Raw genomic sequence first — 19,288 nt, forward strand, 5'->3', positions numbered from 1 at the left:
GATGTGACATGCGTTCTTCTCAAGCCCTTTCTTGTGGAGGTGTGGGGAGGTTAATGTTACTCTGAGCTCCAAAATCTCCACTACGCATAGGTCTAAAATCCTTGATCCAAAGCGTTGGGGTCACGTGTGTTTCAAAAATCAGAATTTTTCAGTTTTTAAAAAGGTAAAGTATTTACATAACATCATATAGGGGATTGGGCCAATACAGGTTAATATTTCTGGAATGAAATGTATGAATATGAAAATGCCATTTGGAACTATAAATAGTTTTAATTTCACCACCAGATGAGTTCAGGTCAGCTCAGGTTTGGTACCTAAATAGATTATGAGAAAACACTTCTGCCTTCAGACCTTCTAGGATTTTTGGAATTGGAAATAAAAGGATTGTGAATTTTTTTTATATATAGGCCTTGGATATTTTTATATATATTTATAAATACCAATTTATATATTTATACATCTCTGTAGATATCCTTCTGAACCAAGTTCAAGTCTTCCCACTTCTCTCTAATGAAATACAGAGCCATTTCCTCAAATGATAGCAACTCCTGAAGAATTAGGAAATGATTACAATTCTTCTAAAGTACTGAAGTTACACATGATATCACTTACATGTGGGATAATAAACCTAAAAGCAACAAATGAACAGGACGAACAAACAGCGACTCATGGGCATGGACTATAGACTAGTGGTCACCAGAAGGTAGAGGGTGAGTGAGCGGGGGGGTGGGGAGGGGGGAGGTAGATAGTTAAAGGGGGTCAAATATAGGGGGCTTGGGGGAAGGCGAAATGGGTAAAGGAGATCAAATGTATGGTAGCTGAAGGAAACTGGACTCTGGGTGGTAAACACAATAGAATATACAGATGTCAAATTATAATGTACACTTGAAAATTATATAATTGTATCAACCAATGTTACCCCAATAAACTTAATTTAAAATAAATAAAGAAGGTACTGAAGTTAAAGGCGATGGGCATCTTAAAGATCTTGATCGTTGGAAGTATCTCCATTGTATCACCAGACCCTTTGGATTTAAAAAAAAAAACTTTTAATAAAGCACAATTTATAACATAAAAAAATTAGGTGAATTTTCACAAACTGAACACACCCATGAAACCATCATCCAGATCAATAAACTAAGCATTACTAGTACCAAAAAGTCCCTCCACCTTGTGCTCCATGCTCCATTCCAATCACTATCTCCCAACCAACAGCATTATTTTGTCTTCAAGCAACATCGATTAGTTTTACCTGTTGTTGTACTTTATGTAAATGGCATCACTCATGTATTATTCTGTGTCTAATTTATTTCACTTAAATTTTTGAAATTTATCTATACCATTGAGTTAGTGGTAGACATTTGCTATGAACTTAAGGTTCATGTTCCTTTAAAATTCATATATTGAAGCCCAAACTCCTTATGTTGCTGTATTTGGAGATGGGACCTCTAAAGAAGTCATTAAAGTTAAATGAGCTCATAAGGTGGGGCCTTGATCCAATTGGATTAGTGTCCTAAGAAGAGACACCGGAAAGCTTGTTTGCTCTCTCTCCCAATACATTCACTGAGGAAAGACCATATGACATAGCAGCTCTGTTAGTCATGTAGAGTCCTCACTAGGACTAAATCGTCCAGAACAGAAATTTTTCTCACAGTTCTACAGGCCAGAACTCCAAGATCAAGATGTTGGTGGAATTGGTTCATTCTGAGGCCTCTCTTCTTGGCTTGTAGAGGGCTATCTTCTCCCTGTGTCTTCACATGCTTTTCCTTTTGTATAAATCTTATCTCTATCTATCTATCTATCTATCTATCTATCTATCTATCTATCTATCTATCTATCTATCTATCTATCTATCTAAAGACACCAGCCAGATTAGATTGCAGTCCATCCTAGTGACCTTATTTTAACTTAATCAATTCTATAAAGGTTCTATCTCCAAATACAGTCAAATTCTGAGATACTGAAGTTTAGGACTTCAACATACTCATTTTGGGGGAGTGGATACACAACTAAACCCATAATACACAGAAACTGCTAAAAGACCAAACTTAGTTATTCGCTCAATAACTCAGTTTTTTACTGAAAGTCTTTTGGAAAAAAAAAATATAGGAGGTATTGTTCTGATATCAGATTAATGAAGACTATCTTAAATATATATTGTTGGTGATAAAAAATAGATCCAAAAAGATATGGTTGTTTATTTCTCATTCCTGTAACAGTTTTAAGGCACATATACATGACTGCCAGGGTGGCTCTCCTTCAAGTAGTCAATCTGATGGCAGCCCTGCCATCTTCAATACACAGCTTCTAAGATCCCTTGAGTTTTCTAACCTAGTCAACTGGAAGGGAGAAAAAAGAGCATGAAAATGTGAGAGGGCTTTTATGGGCCAAACCAAGAAGTGGCACACATCATCTCCACTCATACCCCATTAGTTAGAACTCAGTCACCTAACCACATTGAACGAGACAAACTGCAAAATGTGATCTAGCTTTGTACCCAGGAAGAACAATAACAAATTCCTGATAAATTGGTAGCAATCTGCAAGACTCAAAAAGCACTATCATAAAAGATTGATAAATTCAACTACATTAAGATTGGGGAAAGACAAAATAGGAAGCACAGCCCTTGATAATGAAAAGATATTCAATTACATTAATGAAAAATGCAAATTAAGCCATAATTAGATTCTATTTCACAATTAATGGTTTATCAGATCTTTAAAAATCTGTCAAAATAAGTATTGATAAACATATAGAATGACAGGAACTCTCATCTATTGTGGTTGGGTGTGTAAACTGTTACATATAGTAAAGTTTGACATTCGTTCTTAAAGCTGAAACATGTATGCATCTTATGACTTGTCATGAAAACGTTTATCTCTTATTTCTAGGTCTTTCACAGGGAACTTAGAGGCACATTGAAATGTTGTTTCATAATAGTCACAAACTGTAAGCACCCTAAAAGCCCATCAACAAAATAGATTCATAAGTTGTAGTATACTCCTGTGATGGAATACTCAGTACCAATTAATATGATTGAAAAATGGCTACAAAGAAATACAGATGTTTCTCAAAACACATGTGCAGTGAAAGAACTAGAGTATGATCCATGAATGTAAAATTCTAGAAAAATCAAATCTAAGTTATAGAGTATCTAGACATAGATAGGTTGTATGTGTACATTATACAAAGGAATGCTAAGCATAAAACTTGTAGTATTTGTTAACTTTTAGTGAAGAGGGACTTACTTGAAAATTTATTTTGCCAGGAAGTCATTTTTATTTTAAAATTTATTTTAAAATGTTATGTGATACTTTTGCTTTATACTTGCTTACACCCAATTTACCCTCTTATTCATTTCCATCGGCTAAGAAATGTTGACAAAGGGAGAATCCATCTTGATGAAGCTACAATTGAGAATGAGTTTTAACAATGTCTAGACTCACAGGTGTTGTCAAAACTTGAATGTGAGTGGCGTAATTGTCATACATATGGCCACATTACATGAGATTTTACTCAACTGTAACCCAAGTATGTAAAAATGAGAAAATAAAACATTTATCAATTTTTATCTTATTTAAATTTTAACACATTGTTTTTTTAATTCCTAGTCTAGCATTTTCAGCTAAAGTAGGCAAATTAACATTTGTATTATTTATTTTTCCCCTTGATTTAAATATGGGGAAAAAAGCATCAATAGTCTTGTCAAAAAAAGATATGCCTTTTTGAATCCAGTGGAATAAACTGTTGATACCAGACTCCCCTTACCTTCACTGATTGAGCTGATGATTACTCAGCCTACCAAGGAATGGAGGACAATGGGTCAATCCCATTAGCCAAATAAGAATCCAAAAACTTGTGCATTTCTTCCCCATTACCTTCTATTGAGGGCTAGTTTGGAACTCTTGCCTTACTGCAGTTAACAAACTGACATCAACTTTGCTAATCTGTACTCTTGGACTGACACTTGTTTACACTTTTGGGGAAGGCAGAAAGCCTTCCTTGCACTTGCACTCTTGAGGTGGGGTCTCCTTTCTCCCAAAGCAAGTTAGTTCAGCAAGGCTTTCAGACCCGCATCATCCCTTCCTTCCTCCTTTGAGTCTCAGAAATTTGACTGAAAAAATATTTTCGAACATTTTATAGAGGCTATTAATATCGGGAAAAGTCCATTTCATTTAGTTTTAGAGAAGGAAGTGGAACCATATACAAGTTCTCTGTTTCCATAAGAAGTCTTTAGGAGCTCTTTACAGTGCTGTCCAATAAAACTTCCTATTGATGGGAACGTTCTATATCTGTGCTGACCTTGAAAAGTGAGGTTTGACTGAGGAATTTATTTATTTGAGATTTATTTATTTTTTTCAGAATAGATTTAATAGCCAGGGCTAGACCTCTGTGTACTCAAGCCCTCTTCTGCTTTTCATAGGTCCCCATCTCCCAAGGCTGTGTAAAGGGAGACTTATCTCTCAATGGCTTATTTCTTCATCAGTGAGAAATTTCAACTTAATTTTGCTTAGAGAAATACAATTTTGCAGTCCTTTCTTCTAGCCAACTCATGACAACCAGTACAAAAATATTAATTTGGTATTTTTGAACCCAATATACAATCTAACACTAACCAATATTTTCCTCTGGCAAGGCTTAAGAGTCCTCAATTTTATGGGGTGCCACTTGCTTTCTTCTCATTCTCAATAGAACTTTTACTTTTATATGCTGGGTAAGAAATGAAACTGTGGAACAAGAAAATAATAAATATAAAGAAGAAACTACAGGGGATTTGAATGATATGACAGGGTCTAAATAGCAAATTATAATGCAGACCTAGGGTGATGTTTAGGTTATTAGAATTTCGACTGGGTTTCTTGTATTGGTGACCTACAGTAGAATGTTAGTAGCATGCTAATTTAATTTTATAAATAAATTTTAGTAATTCGTAATCACTCACTAGCTACTAGTGAGTAGCACTTACTTTTAAATAGCCTATGAATACCAGGTCATCTTTTCTGTATGAAACAAAGAAAGGCATTCTTAAATCATTTGTGATCCATTAAATGGTCTCCAGCCTGTGGGAGCTACTATGTCTCCTTTCTGCCTTAACTTGATTTGGGGGAACCAAGGTATAGAGGTCTCAAGGGAAACTGGACAGCCTATCGTATTGTCTATTAAGTAATTCTGGATTACAGCAAGCTTACCTACAAAAAGAGGGTCCCAAAGAAAAAAGTTCTGTTCTTATTTATTAATTTTCATAAAACAATCAAATTATACATACTTGTTTGATGGTTAAGTTCTGGTATTTAAATGGTAACTTTCCTGGTTAGTCTCAAATAGATATCTGCTCTTTGTGAGTGCCCTGATGCTTAATAAAGCTTGTACGCCAACTGAAAGATTTCCCACATTTGTCACATCTATAGGGTCTTTCTCCATTGTGAATGACCTCATGTCGACGAAGATTTGACTTGAAACTAAAAGTTTTTCCACATTCTCTACATTCAAATAATTTCCCCTTGGTATGAGTTCTTTGATGCTGAATGAGATCTATATTCCGACCAAAGAATTTTCCACAGTCACTGCATTTGTGAGTGTTTTGTTTACTGTGAATTTGTTGATGGCTCTTAAGGGTTGAATTCCGAACAAAGGCTTTCCCACACTCAAGGCACTTATGGGGTTTTTCTCCACTATGAATTACCTGATGTCGAATAAGCGTTGAATTCTGACTAAACTTTCTTTCACATTCACTGCATTTATAAGGTTTTTCTTTGGTATGGATCCTCTTATGTTCAACAAGATATGCCATCTGACGGAAAAATTTTCCACAGTCATGACATTTATATGGCTTTTCTTGAGGGTGACACTGTTTATGGATATTAAGAGCAGACTTCTGTTTGAAAGCTTGCCCACAAATGTCACATTCAAAAGGGTCTTCGGAAGTGTGAATTCTCTGATGTCGAACAAAATTTGCCTGACGCTTAAAGACTCTTCCACATTCATTGCATTCATAAAATTTTGCATTTGTAAGAATTTGCTTATGCCTCAAAAGCAATGATCTCTGATAGAATGGTGTTCCATATCCATCATATTTGCCCTGCTTCTTCCTTGTTTGAGCATTCTGATCTTGAAAAAGGTAAAGGTTTTGAAGGAAGTCCTGGTTGCATTCATCACCAACAGTAGGGAGTGTAACTCCGTAAATGTCCACAAATTTGTTACATGTAAGTAATTTTTCTGAAGATGTCTTTGCCATCTTCTGCTTTATCATTGATGCCTTATATGACTCTAATAAATCTTCAGAAATTTTCTGCTTTGGAATCAGCTCTATCATCTGGTATCTGGCTTCAGAACCTAGTGAAATAAAAAGGAAATATATAACCAACCTGTCCACTGCAGAAGAAAAAAGGGAAAAGAAGCCAATTGTGATATAAAATACTCAAATAAAGCTAAGACATGTTTATTTAGTTACATCAACATACTAAAGAGGCCAAAATTCTGATTTTTCATAGGACTCTCAGCTTTCATAACAGAAAGAGCTCTTGATAGCAACCAACTAAAAGATGAACAAGTGTGTCAGAACGTGAGAACCAAACGAACCCATCACCGACTTACCCAACAACTTATTATAGGTACTCAGTAGTGTCACATAAATGTAGGAGAGGTAGCATCTTATATTTTCTAAATAAGCATGTTTTTAATAATTTTGGGAGAAATAGCTCCTTAAAAATGGAGAAAGTGTAAGCTATAATAGAAAGGAATCAGACGGAACAAGGTACAACAGCTAACAGAACAGAACATTGGCTCTTGATCAGTAGTTTTACCTCCTGGGGGCCATTATTTGACAAGGGGCATTTTTGGTTGTCACAACTGGATGGTGCTACTGGAACCTAATGGGTAGAGGTCAAGGATGTTGCTAAACATCCTACAACGCACAGGACAGTTCCTCCACAACAAAGAATTATCCAGCCCAAAATGCTGAAGTACTTCAACTGAGAAACCCTGGAGTAAAGGGATGTGGGAAATGGTAGAAGCAGCAACAGGATTTAGTAAGTAGAAAAAAAAACAGGTACATCAAGAAATACTGAGGAATGTGGAAAACAAAAGGAATGCAGGGAAACAAGACAAAGTAGAAAGGATAAGTAATGAGAGTAGAATAAAGCAGTATCTAGGATGGCATAGCAGCTGTCAGAAAACACCACACCGGCTGCTTCAGGGAAGTACTTCACTGCAGTAGAAAGAGAATAAGCTTTGTAGACTTGAAATCAAATCCCAACTAGCAACCTACTGTGTGATAGATAGCTTAAGCTATGTGCTTCTTCATCTGAAAAATAGGGATGATGGTCAAACCTACTACCTTCAGAGGGCAGTAGGGATGAAGTGGGAGCCGATATGCTAAACAGCTGGCTCAGTATCCGGGCCACAGAAATGGGTTCAGTAATGTGACTTCCCTTCCTGTTTATGATTTCCACTTGACTGGGTCTTCTCACTCACCTGGGCAAGCACTACTGGAAGACTTCCTAGTCCCAGCTCTTGGTAGATCCAGGATCCATGGGTCTTCCCATTGCTCCAGCTGACAGATCACCTCAGGTTTGGGAAACTGAAATCCTACTCATGAGAAGTAAATGGGATGTGGTGGTTAGTGAGTTACAGAGAGATGTCCTAAAGCTCAGTTTAACCTTTGGGTCTACAGGAGCAAGCAGAGATAAGAACAATAATCAAAGCGCTACTGAGAATAGAAACCGGAACAATCTTTCTGAAAATTTGGTAGTCTTTATTGATAGCCTGAACAATATTCACACCTTGGATGTGGTAATTTCACTCTCAGAAATACAGTCTAAGGAACAATAAGGACAAAAATTAATGTTCCAAAGATGTTCAGCAGAGTTGTAACAACACAAAACTGACATAAACTAAATGTTAAGAGGAGAAAAAAGCATAAAACATTAATACAACAAAGGAAAAAGTATTAGGTACATGTTAAAAATCCATGTGTTCAAAGAACATTTATTAAAATAGGAAAATGTTCCCTGGATATTTAAAGCAAAATACAAAATTCATACATGGTATGATTCAAAACTCATGTAAAGTATGATCCAAGTTTTGTTTTTTAAAACTAAATGTATATGTGTATGTACATAAGTATACACATATATGAAAAGACTAGGAAAAAGTAAACCAAAATGTCAACAGAAATTATTTGAGCAGTAGGCCTGCAGATGACTTTTACTTTCTTCTCTGTTATTTAAAAATCATTCAGTAATATGTATATATTAAGAGACTCAAGAGTGCCCATACCCTTTAACTCCAAAATCCAGTCCTAGGAATATACCTCAGGGAATAATCAGAAATTCATGTAAGGATTTATAGTCAGAAATATCCATTAGAATGTTATAATACAGAAAATGATAAATGCAAAAGCAAACCAAAAAACAAACACAAAGCCACTAAACATTCATAAATGAGAAAATGAGTAAATATTATGGATCATACAATAAAATTACGTTAAAATCATTTACTATATTTATGGGGGCTTTTAATAACATAGGGGAAATGCTGATGCTATAACATTAAGGTTTTTTTCCCCCCAAATTTATTGATATATAAGACAATTAGTTGCTCATATTTATATTGTACAATTAGTTTTTTTCTCAATTATAGTTGGCATACAATAATGTATTTGTTTCAGTTATACAGCATAGTGATAAGAGATCTATATAACTCACAAAGTGATCACCCCACTAAATCTAGTAACCCTCTTTGTCCTTACATATTTTAACATTATTAACCATCTTCCCCATGCTACACTCTACATCTCCATGTTTATTCTGCAAATATCCATTTGTACTTCTTAATCCTTTTGCCTTTTCTCACTGTCCCCTCAAACATCCCTCCCATTTAGTAGCCCTCAAAATTTTATCTATGAGTTTATTTCCATTTTTCCATTTTTGTTGTTGTTGTTGTTATTTTGTTCTATAGATTCCACATGTATGTGAAATCATGTGATATTTGTCTTTCTCTGACCCATTTCATTCAGGACATACCTTATAGGTCCATCAAGGCAATATCTTTTACCATCCCCTTCCTTTTAGTCTGTGTGTCTTTTAATCTGAAGTGAGTCTCATGTAGGAAACATACATAGGGGTCTTGTTTTCTTATCCATTCAGCCGCTCCATCTTTTGGTTGGAGCACTTAATTCTTTTCCATGTGAGGTACTTATTGATAGGAATGTAGTTATTTCCATTCTTTATTCTTGTTTTTGATACATGTTTTTTCTTCTTAAAGAAGTCTCTCCAACATTTCCTGTAATACTGGCTTGGTGATAAATTCCTTTAGCTTATTTTTGTCTGGGAAGCTCTTTATCTATTCTTCAACTCTAAATGAAAGCTTTGCTGGATAAAGTATTCTTAGTTGTAGATCCTGGGTCTTCATCACATCGAATATTTTGTGCCAAGCCCTTCTGTCGTGCATAGTTTCTTTTGAGACATCAGCTGCCAGTCTTATGGGTGCTCCCTTGTAGGTAATTAACAGCTTTTCTCTTGCTGCTTTTAAGATTCTCTCTTTGTATTTAACCTTTGGCATTTTAACTCTAATGTATCTTGTTGTGGGCCTCTTTGTGTTCCTGGTTTTGGGGATTCTCTGAGTTACCTGGGGTTTTATGTCTTTGCCAGGTTAGGAAAGTTTTCCATCATTATTTCTTCAAATATATATTCAACTTATTGCTCTCCCTCTTCAGGATCCCCTATGACATGGATATTTTTACCCTTAATAGTGTCCCATAGACTCTTTAAATTATTATTATAGTCTTGGCTTCTTTTTCCTGCCATTCTGATTGAGTGTCCTTAGTTTTTTCATCCTCTATATAGGTCATTTGATCCTCTTCTTTATTCACTTTGCTTTTTCCATTTAATATACTTCTCATCTCAGATATTGTGTTCTTCATTTCTGACTAGTTCCCTTTTCTAATTTCCATTTTATGTTTTTTCTCTTTGTTAAAAGTTCTCAATGAATTCACCTACACTTTCCATAAATTCATTGAGCATCTTTATAACCAGTGTTTTGAACTCTGCATCTCTTAGATTTCTTGACTCCATTATTCCTGGATCTCTGGTCTGTTCTCTCTTATGGTTTCTGCTTCTTTATCTTCCCGTTTTAGTTGCCTTTCTGTGTCTGTTTCTATGTACTAAGCAAAGCTCCTAAGTCTCCCAGTCTTATTAGCATGGCTTTGTGTCGTAGGTGTCCAGTAGCATAGTCCTGAGAGGGGTTCAGTTGCAGGTCAAGTTTAGCCCCAGCCTGTGCCCCTCCGGGGCCACCTATTAAGATTCGGCAAGCAATCCACAGATGTTGTGCTTATAGTTGCCACAAGAAACCACACCAGAAACTGAAGCCAGCTGTCACCAGTATGAGTCTTGGCTCTGCTTAGCAAGGAGCACCTGACTCGCTGAGCACACACCTGGATGTGGTTTGGGTGGGGCCATGAGTTGAGGGAAGCAGAGTTTCAGGCAATCCCCAGGGCAGAGAGACCTCTGTTATTCAGTTTGATGATTTCTCTACTATGGCAGCGCTGAGTCCACACACTGGGTGGGGGGCAGGGCTCAAAAGAGGAACAATGGGTAACTCAAGCACTTCTGTATAGGAGAAAGCCTTGCCTCCGGCCCTCACTGACAACTCAGTGTTCCCCTGTAAGTCCCTGGTGGCCCCAGTGCAGCCCACCCAGCGCTGGTGCGCAGTGAGAAAGTCCACTCGCAGACATGGCTCCTTTAAGAGGCATCTGCAGCCATCAGCTGCCGCTGCCATAGCCTCTGTCCCACTCTGTCCCATCAGCCACTCAGGACTGGGCCACCTTGTGTCTTCACCCCCTCCTACCTTCTACAGTTACAAAGTTATTTCTCATTTCTCTCATTAGTTGTAGGGCTTCTGTTCATCTTGATCCCAGGTGACTTTCCTGGCTGTTTGCTCCGTGTTTCTGTCACAACTTTGATTTTGTCGTAAAAGGGATGAACAGAGCCTCTGCCATCTACACCATTTTTTCCTGTCTCAACATTAAGTTTGAAAGGGATTACAGAAGTATACAAACATGCTCAGCTACATTTTTTTAAGAACATAGGGAAAGAAAAAAATGAAAGGAAATATTCCAACGGTGTTACCTTTGAATGTTTTCTTCTTCCCTTCATGCTTTCCTACACCTTCCATGTATTCAAGTATGCTCTTAGAATTTTTAACGGGAAAAGAAATATTAACAAATCTAAAGGTGAGTGAATGATCTCATGACAGACTTTGTGCCAATAGTGTCAGTGTGGGGGTCTACAATATTTGATATGTGGTCCTAAAAAGAAAACTATCCAGGAAACTCCTACAGTAGGACACAGCATTGGAATAAGATAAAGGCTGGCTCCTGGGAAGACAAAAGCAGTGAAGGTTCAAAAATGAAGTCAGTTAAGACACAACTAGTGATGTTGCAAAGAAGAAACCCATTTCCAGAGAAAACAAATAAGATTTTCAAGAGGATAAAAAGCTAGCCTTTGGAATCCAAATTAGCCACAATATTTTCAACTCCAAGAGGTCTTATAGATATGGAAGAGGCCAGTGGGGGCGAGGAATAAACTCTAAAACAAAAGGAAATTATCTCTCCTCCACAATCCTCTATCTGAAAACCTTGAGGCCAGATGTGTTTCAAGATTCAAAATTTTCTCAAGATTTTAGAAAGGTGCCTTGGTGTGTCATTTTCTATTATATATCACCCCTAACCCGACAGGGTTTGAAACTGTACCTTTAATCCAACACACTGAGATTTCTGATGCCAAAGAAAAACCAAAACAAAACAAATATGAAGACCAAATGGGAAAAATAAGGATGATAAATTTCCTGTAGGATGAAATCAGGTTTTGCCACCAATGATTTCTGGATGGATCTTGCAGCCAATTGGGTTATGAAAACACTTCTGGTTTTCAGAGCTTTTTCTGATTTTGGAATTGCAGAAAAGGGATTAAGGACTAGACACTCAAAGCACTCAAAGTCAAATCTTTAAGCAGAGTCATTACCCAATAAGATCATGTTTCTGTAATTCTCCAGCATTACATCTCTGTAGAGGTCCTTTTGAGTCCAATCAAGTTTGTTCCACTCTTCTCTGGTGAAGTACATAGCCACATCCTCAAAGGACAGCATCTCCTGAAAACACAGCGACTAATTATAGCTTCAATTTTGACAATAACTTTGCAAGGTAGTACTATTATTCTATAGGTCAGGTTTGATGAGGTAAAGTGACTTAGCCAAGTTCATTCAATTAATAAGTAGATTCGGCAGGGATCAATTCCAGTCTTCCCACCCCCAGGCAGGCACATTCTTTCCTCTATACTAGAGTTATTAAATTTTTTCTCTAGAGGGCCAGATGGTACATATTTTAGGCTTCTCAGGCTATTTGGTATCTGCTTCAATTATTCAACCCTGCCACTGCAGCAGAAAATAAAGCTATGGAGGACAGGTAAGAGAATGGATATGGCTGTGTTGCAATAAAACTTTACTATCCGGTCAATATCAGCTTGCTGACCTCTGCTCTATACAATACTAACTTTTATAAATATATGTTTCTTCTGCCCAGGTTCCCATAGGGAAGAGATGGCAAACACAAATGAGGTCACTGAGGGTAGCTTAGTATGCCCACTAGTCACAAAGAAATGGAGAGGCTTCCCAGGAAGCAACAAGGCCTGCAGAAGTATGCAGGGGCTGGCTATGCTGAGCAAGAGGAAGATAGGCAGAAGGATTACTGGAATCCAGAAAGTTGCTGGAAAGAGTACAAGGCTGGAGGCAGGGCCTTGGAGGAATGCAGCCACTGAAGGTAAATGTAAAGGTCAGCCTCCTAGGGCACAGCCCAAAGTGGGGAAAGGTAGAGAGTATATCCAGAGAGATAAAGTGTTCATCACAATGTAAGCAGTAGAAGTTTCCATTTGCAATTGTGTGTTCACTTCAAGTGGGCCGAGAATGGAAGGTGTCTCATTCATACACTGTTGCAGCCCTTGGAGCAGAGGCCTGGTTGTCTACCAGCATACTCTCTTATAAGACATTGTGTGGGTTCAAGGGGTATTTGTACAGAACAAGGGTGCTTGGCACAGGGACCAGGGAATACCCACCCTCATCCTGAGAAACTTCCTGTAGCTCCTTCTGGAGTAGACATTGGACTCTCCTAAGTTACACGGCCTTTCTCTCTTCCCTACCAAACCTGCCTTCCTCCAGCCTTCTCTCTCACCACCATCCTAAAAATCCCTCCTTTTACTGTCTCCTCAACCTGATCAATTTAGCCATCTGCATTCTCTGCACCTATATGAAGGATAACAAGCATTGGGGGATGAAATGGTTTTATCTCCCATTGAGTTATCTCTGTATATTTAATTTTACAGTTGGGTCCTTAATGATTCCCAACAACTCTTGCTCTCATATTCCTAACCAGCAGTACTCTACATCTTTATCACTCGTTTCTTCAAAAAACATTTACTGAGCCACCAGTAAGTTATCAGCCTTCATGGTATAGGCAAGTAAAAATAAAGCTTACAGCTTAGGCCACACAATACAGCTACTCAGGCTGTGCAGTGCTCTACTCTGAGGAAACCATTCATAGCTGGGTGAATACAGCTTCCTAGAGTTGCCAAGTGCACCATGTACAATCCCATAGCAGCCCTGGTCCCTGCCTCAGGGAGTAAATGGTCCATAGGGGGAAGAACGAGAAATAAACATGGTAACAATCCAGTGGTCAATGCCCTGTGGGAGGTAATCAGAGGGGGTTGTGAAGACAGGTAGCTCACTTTCCCTTTCAGAAGGTAATGGCAGTTATGACCAGATAACAGCCCCGGGCACATGCCCTTTAACTCCTCTCACACTCCCCACCACCTCCTCCAGACAGTACCTACATTTTTACTCATCCTTCTTCTTCTCCCTCAGGATGCTCTTCTTTTAATCTCTCCTCCTCTGCCTTTGATTCCATTCTCTACTGTCTCCTCCAGGGTCTGAATCCAATGAGTCTTTCTTTTCTATATCTTTATCTTCTTTCCCCTTGTGATATTGTGATTTACAGTAAAAACAAAAAAAGTTTATCTGGTCTTTGTATGTTTGCCCTGTTTCTGGCACAGAGCTCCTAAAACCCTTGGGATTTCCTAAATAACAGAAAATGAGCATTATCTAGTAATATCTGGGCTTTTGTCCTCAGTTTCTGAGATAGCTCCAGAGCCATAAAGGTGAAGAAATGCTTTATTACTTATAATAAATCTCTTCCAAAATCTGAGTTTAGGTTAATGAGATGACCTTTGGAAAGTCCATAAAAATAGGGGCTGGCTTCCAGAAGAACCACCATGAGATTAGAGGGTAAGGACTTTCAGCTCCTTCCCAAACCCAACTATGTGGAAGAGAGAGGAGCTAAAGATGGAACCTACCACCAAGGCCAATGATTTAATCAATAAAACCTACGCACTGAACCTCCGTAAAAACTGAAAACTTGGTTGCTGAACCCGTGGAGGTGCTGGGAGGGTGGCATGCCTAGAGAGAAAATGGAAGCTCTGTACCTCTGCCCACTTATCTTGGCCTATGCATCTCTTCTGACTGTTCCTGAGGTAGATCCTTTTATAATAAACTCATAATCCAGTACGTAAACTGTTTTCCTGAGTTCTTTGAGCCATTGAAGCAAATTAATGGAACCCAAGAAGAGGGTCGTGGGAACCTCCAACTTATAGCCAGTCTTTCAGAAGCACAGGTGACCAACTAGACTTGTGATTGGTGGCAGTCTTGTGGGACTGAGGTCCTAACCCACAGGGTCCTAAGTTAAGTCCAGGCAGGGAGCATCGGAATTGAATTACATTGCAAGGCACTTAACTGGTGAGATGAACTACTTGATAGATGGAAAAACCCCACATGTCTGGTATCAGAAGTGGAGTGGAGTGGAGTGAAGAAGTGAAGTGAAGTGAGAAAGCAGAGAAACACAGGAGTGTTTTTTCCTAAACAATCATTCCTCTGCTAACTCCCTCCCTTTAGCCAGCAAAACTGCTAAAATCTCTCCTATTGTTAAAAAGATGTTTTTCTTGCCTTCCTATCCCTCTGGTTTCTACTCTCTCTTGTTCCTTCTTTACCTTCTGTAAAGAAAACTGCACACTCACTTCCAATCACCCCACAACTCAGCACCTGGATTAGGCCTCTATACCTCCTCTGAAACTATTCTTTTAAGCCACCACCCTCTCCTCCATGAGGGCCTATTTGGAAACACAGGGAAGAGTAATGTAGTTAATGTAAGAAGTCAGAGGATTTCATAGAGAAGATGATTTTTGAGTTTAGTCTTAAAATATGAATAGGTGAGTTTGTCTATGGAGGAAGAGAACAGGAAATATAAAGAAATGGAAGAATGGAAAAACACTGCACATTCTCTGGCTGTGGGGGAAGGCTGGAGATGAAGCTGAGAAGGCAGGCAGAGCTTCATAACATGCAGACATGCTGGAGCAATATGGTCCATCTGTTGCAACTCCAACTCCCTCCCTCCTGATCAAGACTGTTCTTTCAAAATTGTTGTAATGGCATCCCAACTTGTCTCCTTACTTTCAAACTCAACTTCTTATAATTACCCATCATAATGTTACAAATTCATCAGCTAAGTTTCCATTTTACCCTTTAATACTAATAGATCTGAATTTCTCTCTGTATTAAAAGAATTTACATATGTACCTCTCCAAACACCTTGTAAATTCTTTCAGGTAAGAGTTTATCTCCTAGCACCAGGTATGGTATCTGGTATACAGCAGATACATAGTAATTTTTACTAAAACAATGAACAACTATGGTAACAATAGCTAAACATACAGAGTGCTTAAAATGTAACTAGATACTAAGCAAAGTACTCCACATACCTTATTTCATTTAATCCTCACAACTCTATGCTATAGGTACTACTATTATCTCATTTTATAGATAAGGAAACTGGCCCAGAGAACCTATGTAACATGCTGCAAGGGGCACATCTAAAACAGAGCACGGATTTGAACCTGTCTGAACTCCAGAGTTTAAGATCTTTACCTCACATTCCAAGAAGGAAAAATCTCCAAACTGATAAAGATGGCTCAACTATAAAAAATGAGTTAAAGCCATGTTAAAGGCATTACCCGGCCGTGAGGCTATACTGAGGAAGTGGAGGAGGAACCCAGCTCACCTTCCACGGGGATGTCAGGAACACTGCTTCCATGGCCTGATCTCTGAGATGGGGCAGGATCCCAGCTACCAGGCTAGACTGAAGGGAAAAAAAGATAACCAGTAAGGCCAGTCCAAAGTTGAACCTCACTCACTAGGCAACTCTGGGACCAGGAATTCCAACAGGGCCAACAAACCTCAGCTAATACAAAGTCATTGTTTGGTGTTGGACTATGTGATAATATGAAAGAAGCCACTAGAATAGTCTTTTTAGTAATTTCTGAAGCTAGATCAATTTCCAAAGCAATATCCAAAAGAATCTGTAGCCCTGTCCTCCCCCTTCTTCCTAGATTATGTTCTGTATTCATTGAGAGACTGAATACATAAAGGAATAAAAAGAGATAAAACAGTACTCTGACCTGCAACCTGAAGCAACTAGGCCAAAACTCAAATTACAACCAACGCTGTAATATGCCCTAAATCAGGACTCGGTCAATAACTGAAAACTTATTGCTAATATTTACCCCCTCCTCCAATTTAGGACCAACAGAGAAAGCTAAACATGTCCCCTACTATCCAACCAGCTAGAATGTCCTGATTATATTAATCTAACGTGCTCTAACTTTCCCAAGATGACAAATTCCAATCTGAGCATATTTCAGCCTTCCCTTTTTACCACTATAAAGCTTTCCCCTCCCTGCCTTTGAGACTCTGCAATACACAAGTGATGGTGGCTGACTCCCTTGCTTATAGCAGGTTCTGAATGAGAATGTTTGTTCTTTGGGTGGTCTTCATTTATTTCTACATCATACAGAATCAGCTTAGGGAGCATAAACATGATTTTTAGAGCAGTAATCTGAGACTTCAGGCTACCTATTATATACAAGGAGGTAATTATTGTCAAAAGAAATTCAGCTTTACTTGATATGAATTTTTTGAGTGAAAAACAAACTGCAAACAAGATCTCAAAACTCAAAAGCGTTAAGAAGCATGGCTCTTGGCAGTTTAAAGCATGTGAAGGGTAGCAGAATGCCCTACCCCCAAATATGTCCCTTTGGAATATTATTTTTAGCTGCAGGCACTTGAAAATAGTAAATGTAGAAAGACCCTTTCTATGAATTCCCCTTATCTGCCTAAAGACAGATCCTCCAAAAGGACTCAATTGTCTTAAGTTCCTTCCAGGGAGTTTCATCAACCAGGGAAGACTGACTCTTGTCACAGGAGGTAAGACTAGAAGTCAACACCACACCCGCACAAATTTTGTCACAAACTATCAGACCTCCTATCTTCTCCTAAGGGCCCCCCTTCATCCTTTACTCTAAGAGACGTACATTCTCCCACCCCTTTCCCTATTAAGAGGGTACTTAGGCCTGAATTCTAAGCCAAGCCTGGAGTTGCTCACTTTTCCCTGATTATCTCTCATATATACATGAGGTATACATGTTAATAATTTGTTTATTTTTCTCTTAATCTTTTATTGCAGGGGTGTTAGTGAAGAACTCAGAAGGGCTGAGAGAAAATTATTTTTCTTCCCCCTACACGCGAATGAAGAAGCACCTTTTTTTCCATGATTATTAGAGACTTACATTCCTTTTAGAGTAGCAGTGTTGTACAAGTTTACTTGCTTGCAACGGAATGGCTAGGAAGATGCAAGGTCACCCATCACACAAGAAAGCTTAACTTTCATTTCAGGACCAAGTCAGCATTTGCCAGAAATTAGGTGTTTAAGTTCGGGTTCTCAAGCTATGAATGGTTGACCCAGGGTTATACCCAAACTGTGGCCTCCATTTTAGCTTTTCTTTAACATATAAATTCAATATTGTTACTTTCAGGGAGTACACAAGTGGTGGGATGCACACGATTTTCATTTTTCTTGTGCTTTTCTGGCTACCGGTGAACCTTGCTTTTTGTGTAAGTTCATGTTTAAAAAGGTCTCAACACAGTTCACGTTCCCTAAAAACATTGTGTGAGAAGACACTCTGCCTCTTAAGCAGGAAAGGGCTCCAAAAAACGTCTTGATAATGGCCCCAAATTGAGGAAAGAACGGCAATCCTTTCATTATCTAAACTGTATTATCTACTATGAATACTATACACCTGAAACTCAGAATCTAAAATGCCACTTCACAATAATGTGAACCCCTCAAACTTTTAATCATATTTTGTTTTCCACTATAACAAAACCAAACAATAGTATCAACCAGGCAATCAATAACCGGATTCTTCTTCCTTAAGGCTGAAGACGTGACAGCGCGTAACATCCAAAAGCTGGCGTCTTTGGAAAGACACTCCGTAAACGCCCCGTGACTTCCCCTGAAGGCCAGAAGGCGCGGAGGCGACTCCCGAGCCCTGACACCTTCCGTGTCGGAGCCACTGTGGCTTCCGTACGCTATGCACCCCTCTCATCACACTAGCTTCTTTCTCCCCAAACCTGCTTGGCGCCTGCTCCAGGAAGTCTTAACTGTCCACTTGCAGCGACCATGTAGGCTGGTCTTCCCTCTCCAGATTCCCAGCCCACCCGGGTGAGACTGTACAACCCTTGCCAACCCCGACCTTAGGGAGCTAAAATGGAAGTTTCCCCCGCCTTTCCTCCGCCCACTAACGCTCACGAGCAGAGTCCCCGCCAGTGTACCTTCTAGGAAACACGGAGGCTTCGCAACTCTATGGTCGTGCCTCGACCTCGAGTTACACTGCACCTGGCGTGAACTCTAGAGTAGAGGACCCCAACGCCCATGCCAGGAACTAATACAGTCTGTGTCTTGTTAGGATCCCCGGCAGGGTAGCAGGAGGTGAACAGTGAATGAGACAGTGAAGCTTGCATTTGCAGCCACTCCCCAGTGCTAGCATCACTGCATCAGCTCCACCTCAGATCATCAGGCATTATATCCTCATAGGACCACGGATCCCTGGTGTCAAAAATGGTTAGGAACCGCTGCTATAAGCAAGTTTCCATTGCTACTCTTTAAGCTCACTGATCTTTTCAGATATTGTTGGGTTTTTTAATCTTCGGAAGCTCCATTTATTTATTTTTATTACCTTGTATATTTTCTGTTCATTGTTTTATTTTAAATCCTTGAGCACATTCATATTGTTTTAAAGTCCTTGTCTCCTAATTGTATAATTTCCGTCATATCTGGATGTTCCTATTGACTATT

At 38.8% G+C, this 19,288-nt stretch overlaps 1 protein-coding gene across 2 annotated transcripts; it reads right to left on the minus strand.

Annotated features, from left to right (window-relative positions):
* Nucleotides 1-5,212: 5,212 nt before the first annotated feature.
* Nucleotides 5,213-18,713, minus strand: ZNF789 (zinc finger protein 789). Of its 2 annotated transcripts, none has more exons than XM_016120465.2 (5): nucleotides 18,565-18,713; nucleotides 16,157-16,234; nucleotides 12,021-12,147; nucleotides 7,474-7,587; nucleotides 5,213-6,333 (listed from the first exon to the last, which is right to left on the minus strand). In XM_016120465.2, the coding sequence occupies exons 1-5, from the start codon at nucleotides 18,613-18,615 to the stop codon at nucleotides 5,318-5,320; spliced, it is 1,386 nt and encodes a 461-aa protein (XP_015975951.1). In that variant the 5' UTR covers nucleotides 18,616-18,713; the 3' UTR covers nucleotides 5,213-5,317. The 2 variants fall into 2 exon arrangements, with proteins under 2 accessions (XP_015975951.1, XP_015975955.1); XM_016120469.2 differs by having other exon boundaries at nucleotides 17,721-18,701.
* Between the last annotated feature and the right edge of the window lie 575 nt (nucleotides 18,714-19,288).

Source organism: Rousettus aegyptiacus, unplaced genomic scaffold (assembly GCF_014176215.1).
Source record: "Rousettus aegyptiacus isolate mRouAeg1 unplaced genomic scaffold, mRouAeg1.p scaffold_m13_p_8, whole genome shotgun sequence".
NCBI classification, from domain to species: domain Eukaryota; kingdom Metazoa; phylum Chordata; class Mammalia; order Chiroptera; family Pteropodidae; genus Rousettus; species Rousettus aegyptiacus.

Excerpts from the sequence above, each read along its gene's own strand:
- ZNF789 (XM_016120465.2), bottom strand. The coding sequence starts at position 18,615 with ATGGTCGCTGCAAGTGGACAGTTAAGACTTCCTGGAGCAGGCGCCAAG. Across the intron at positions 16,235-18,564 it reads CTGGAGCAGGCGCCAAGCAG|TCTAGCCTGGTAGCTGGGAT; the intron begins GTTTGGGGAGAA and ends TTTTCCCTTCAG. Across the intron at positions 6,334-7,473 it reads TTCCAGTAGTGCTTGCCCAG|GTTCTGAAGCCAGATACCAG; the intron begins GTGAGTGAGAAG and ends TTATTTCACTAG.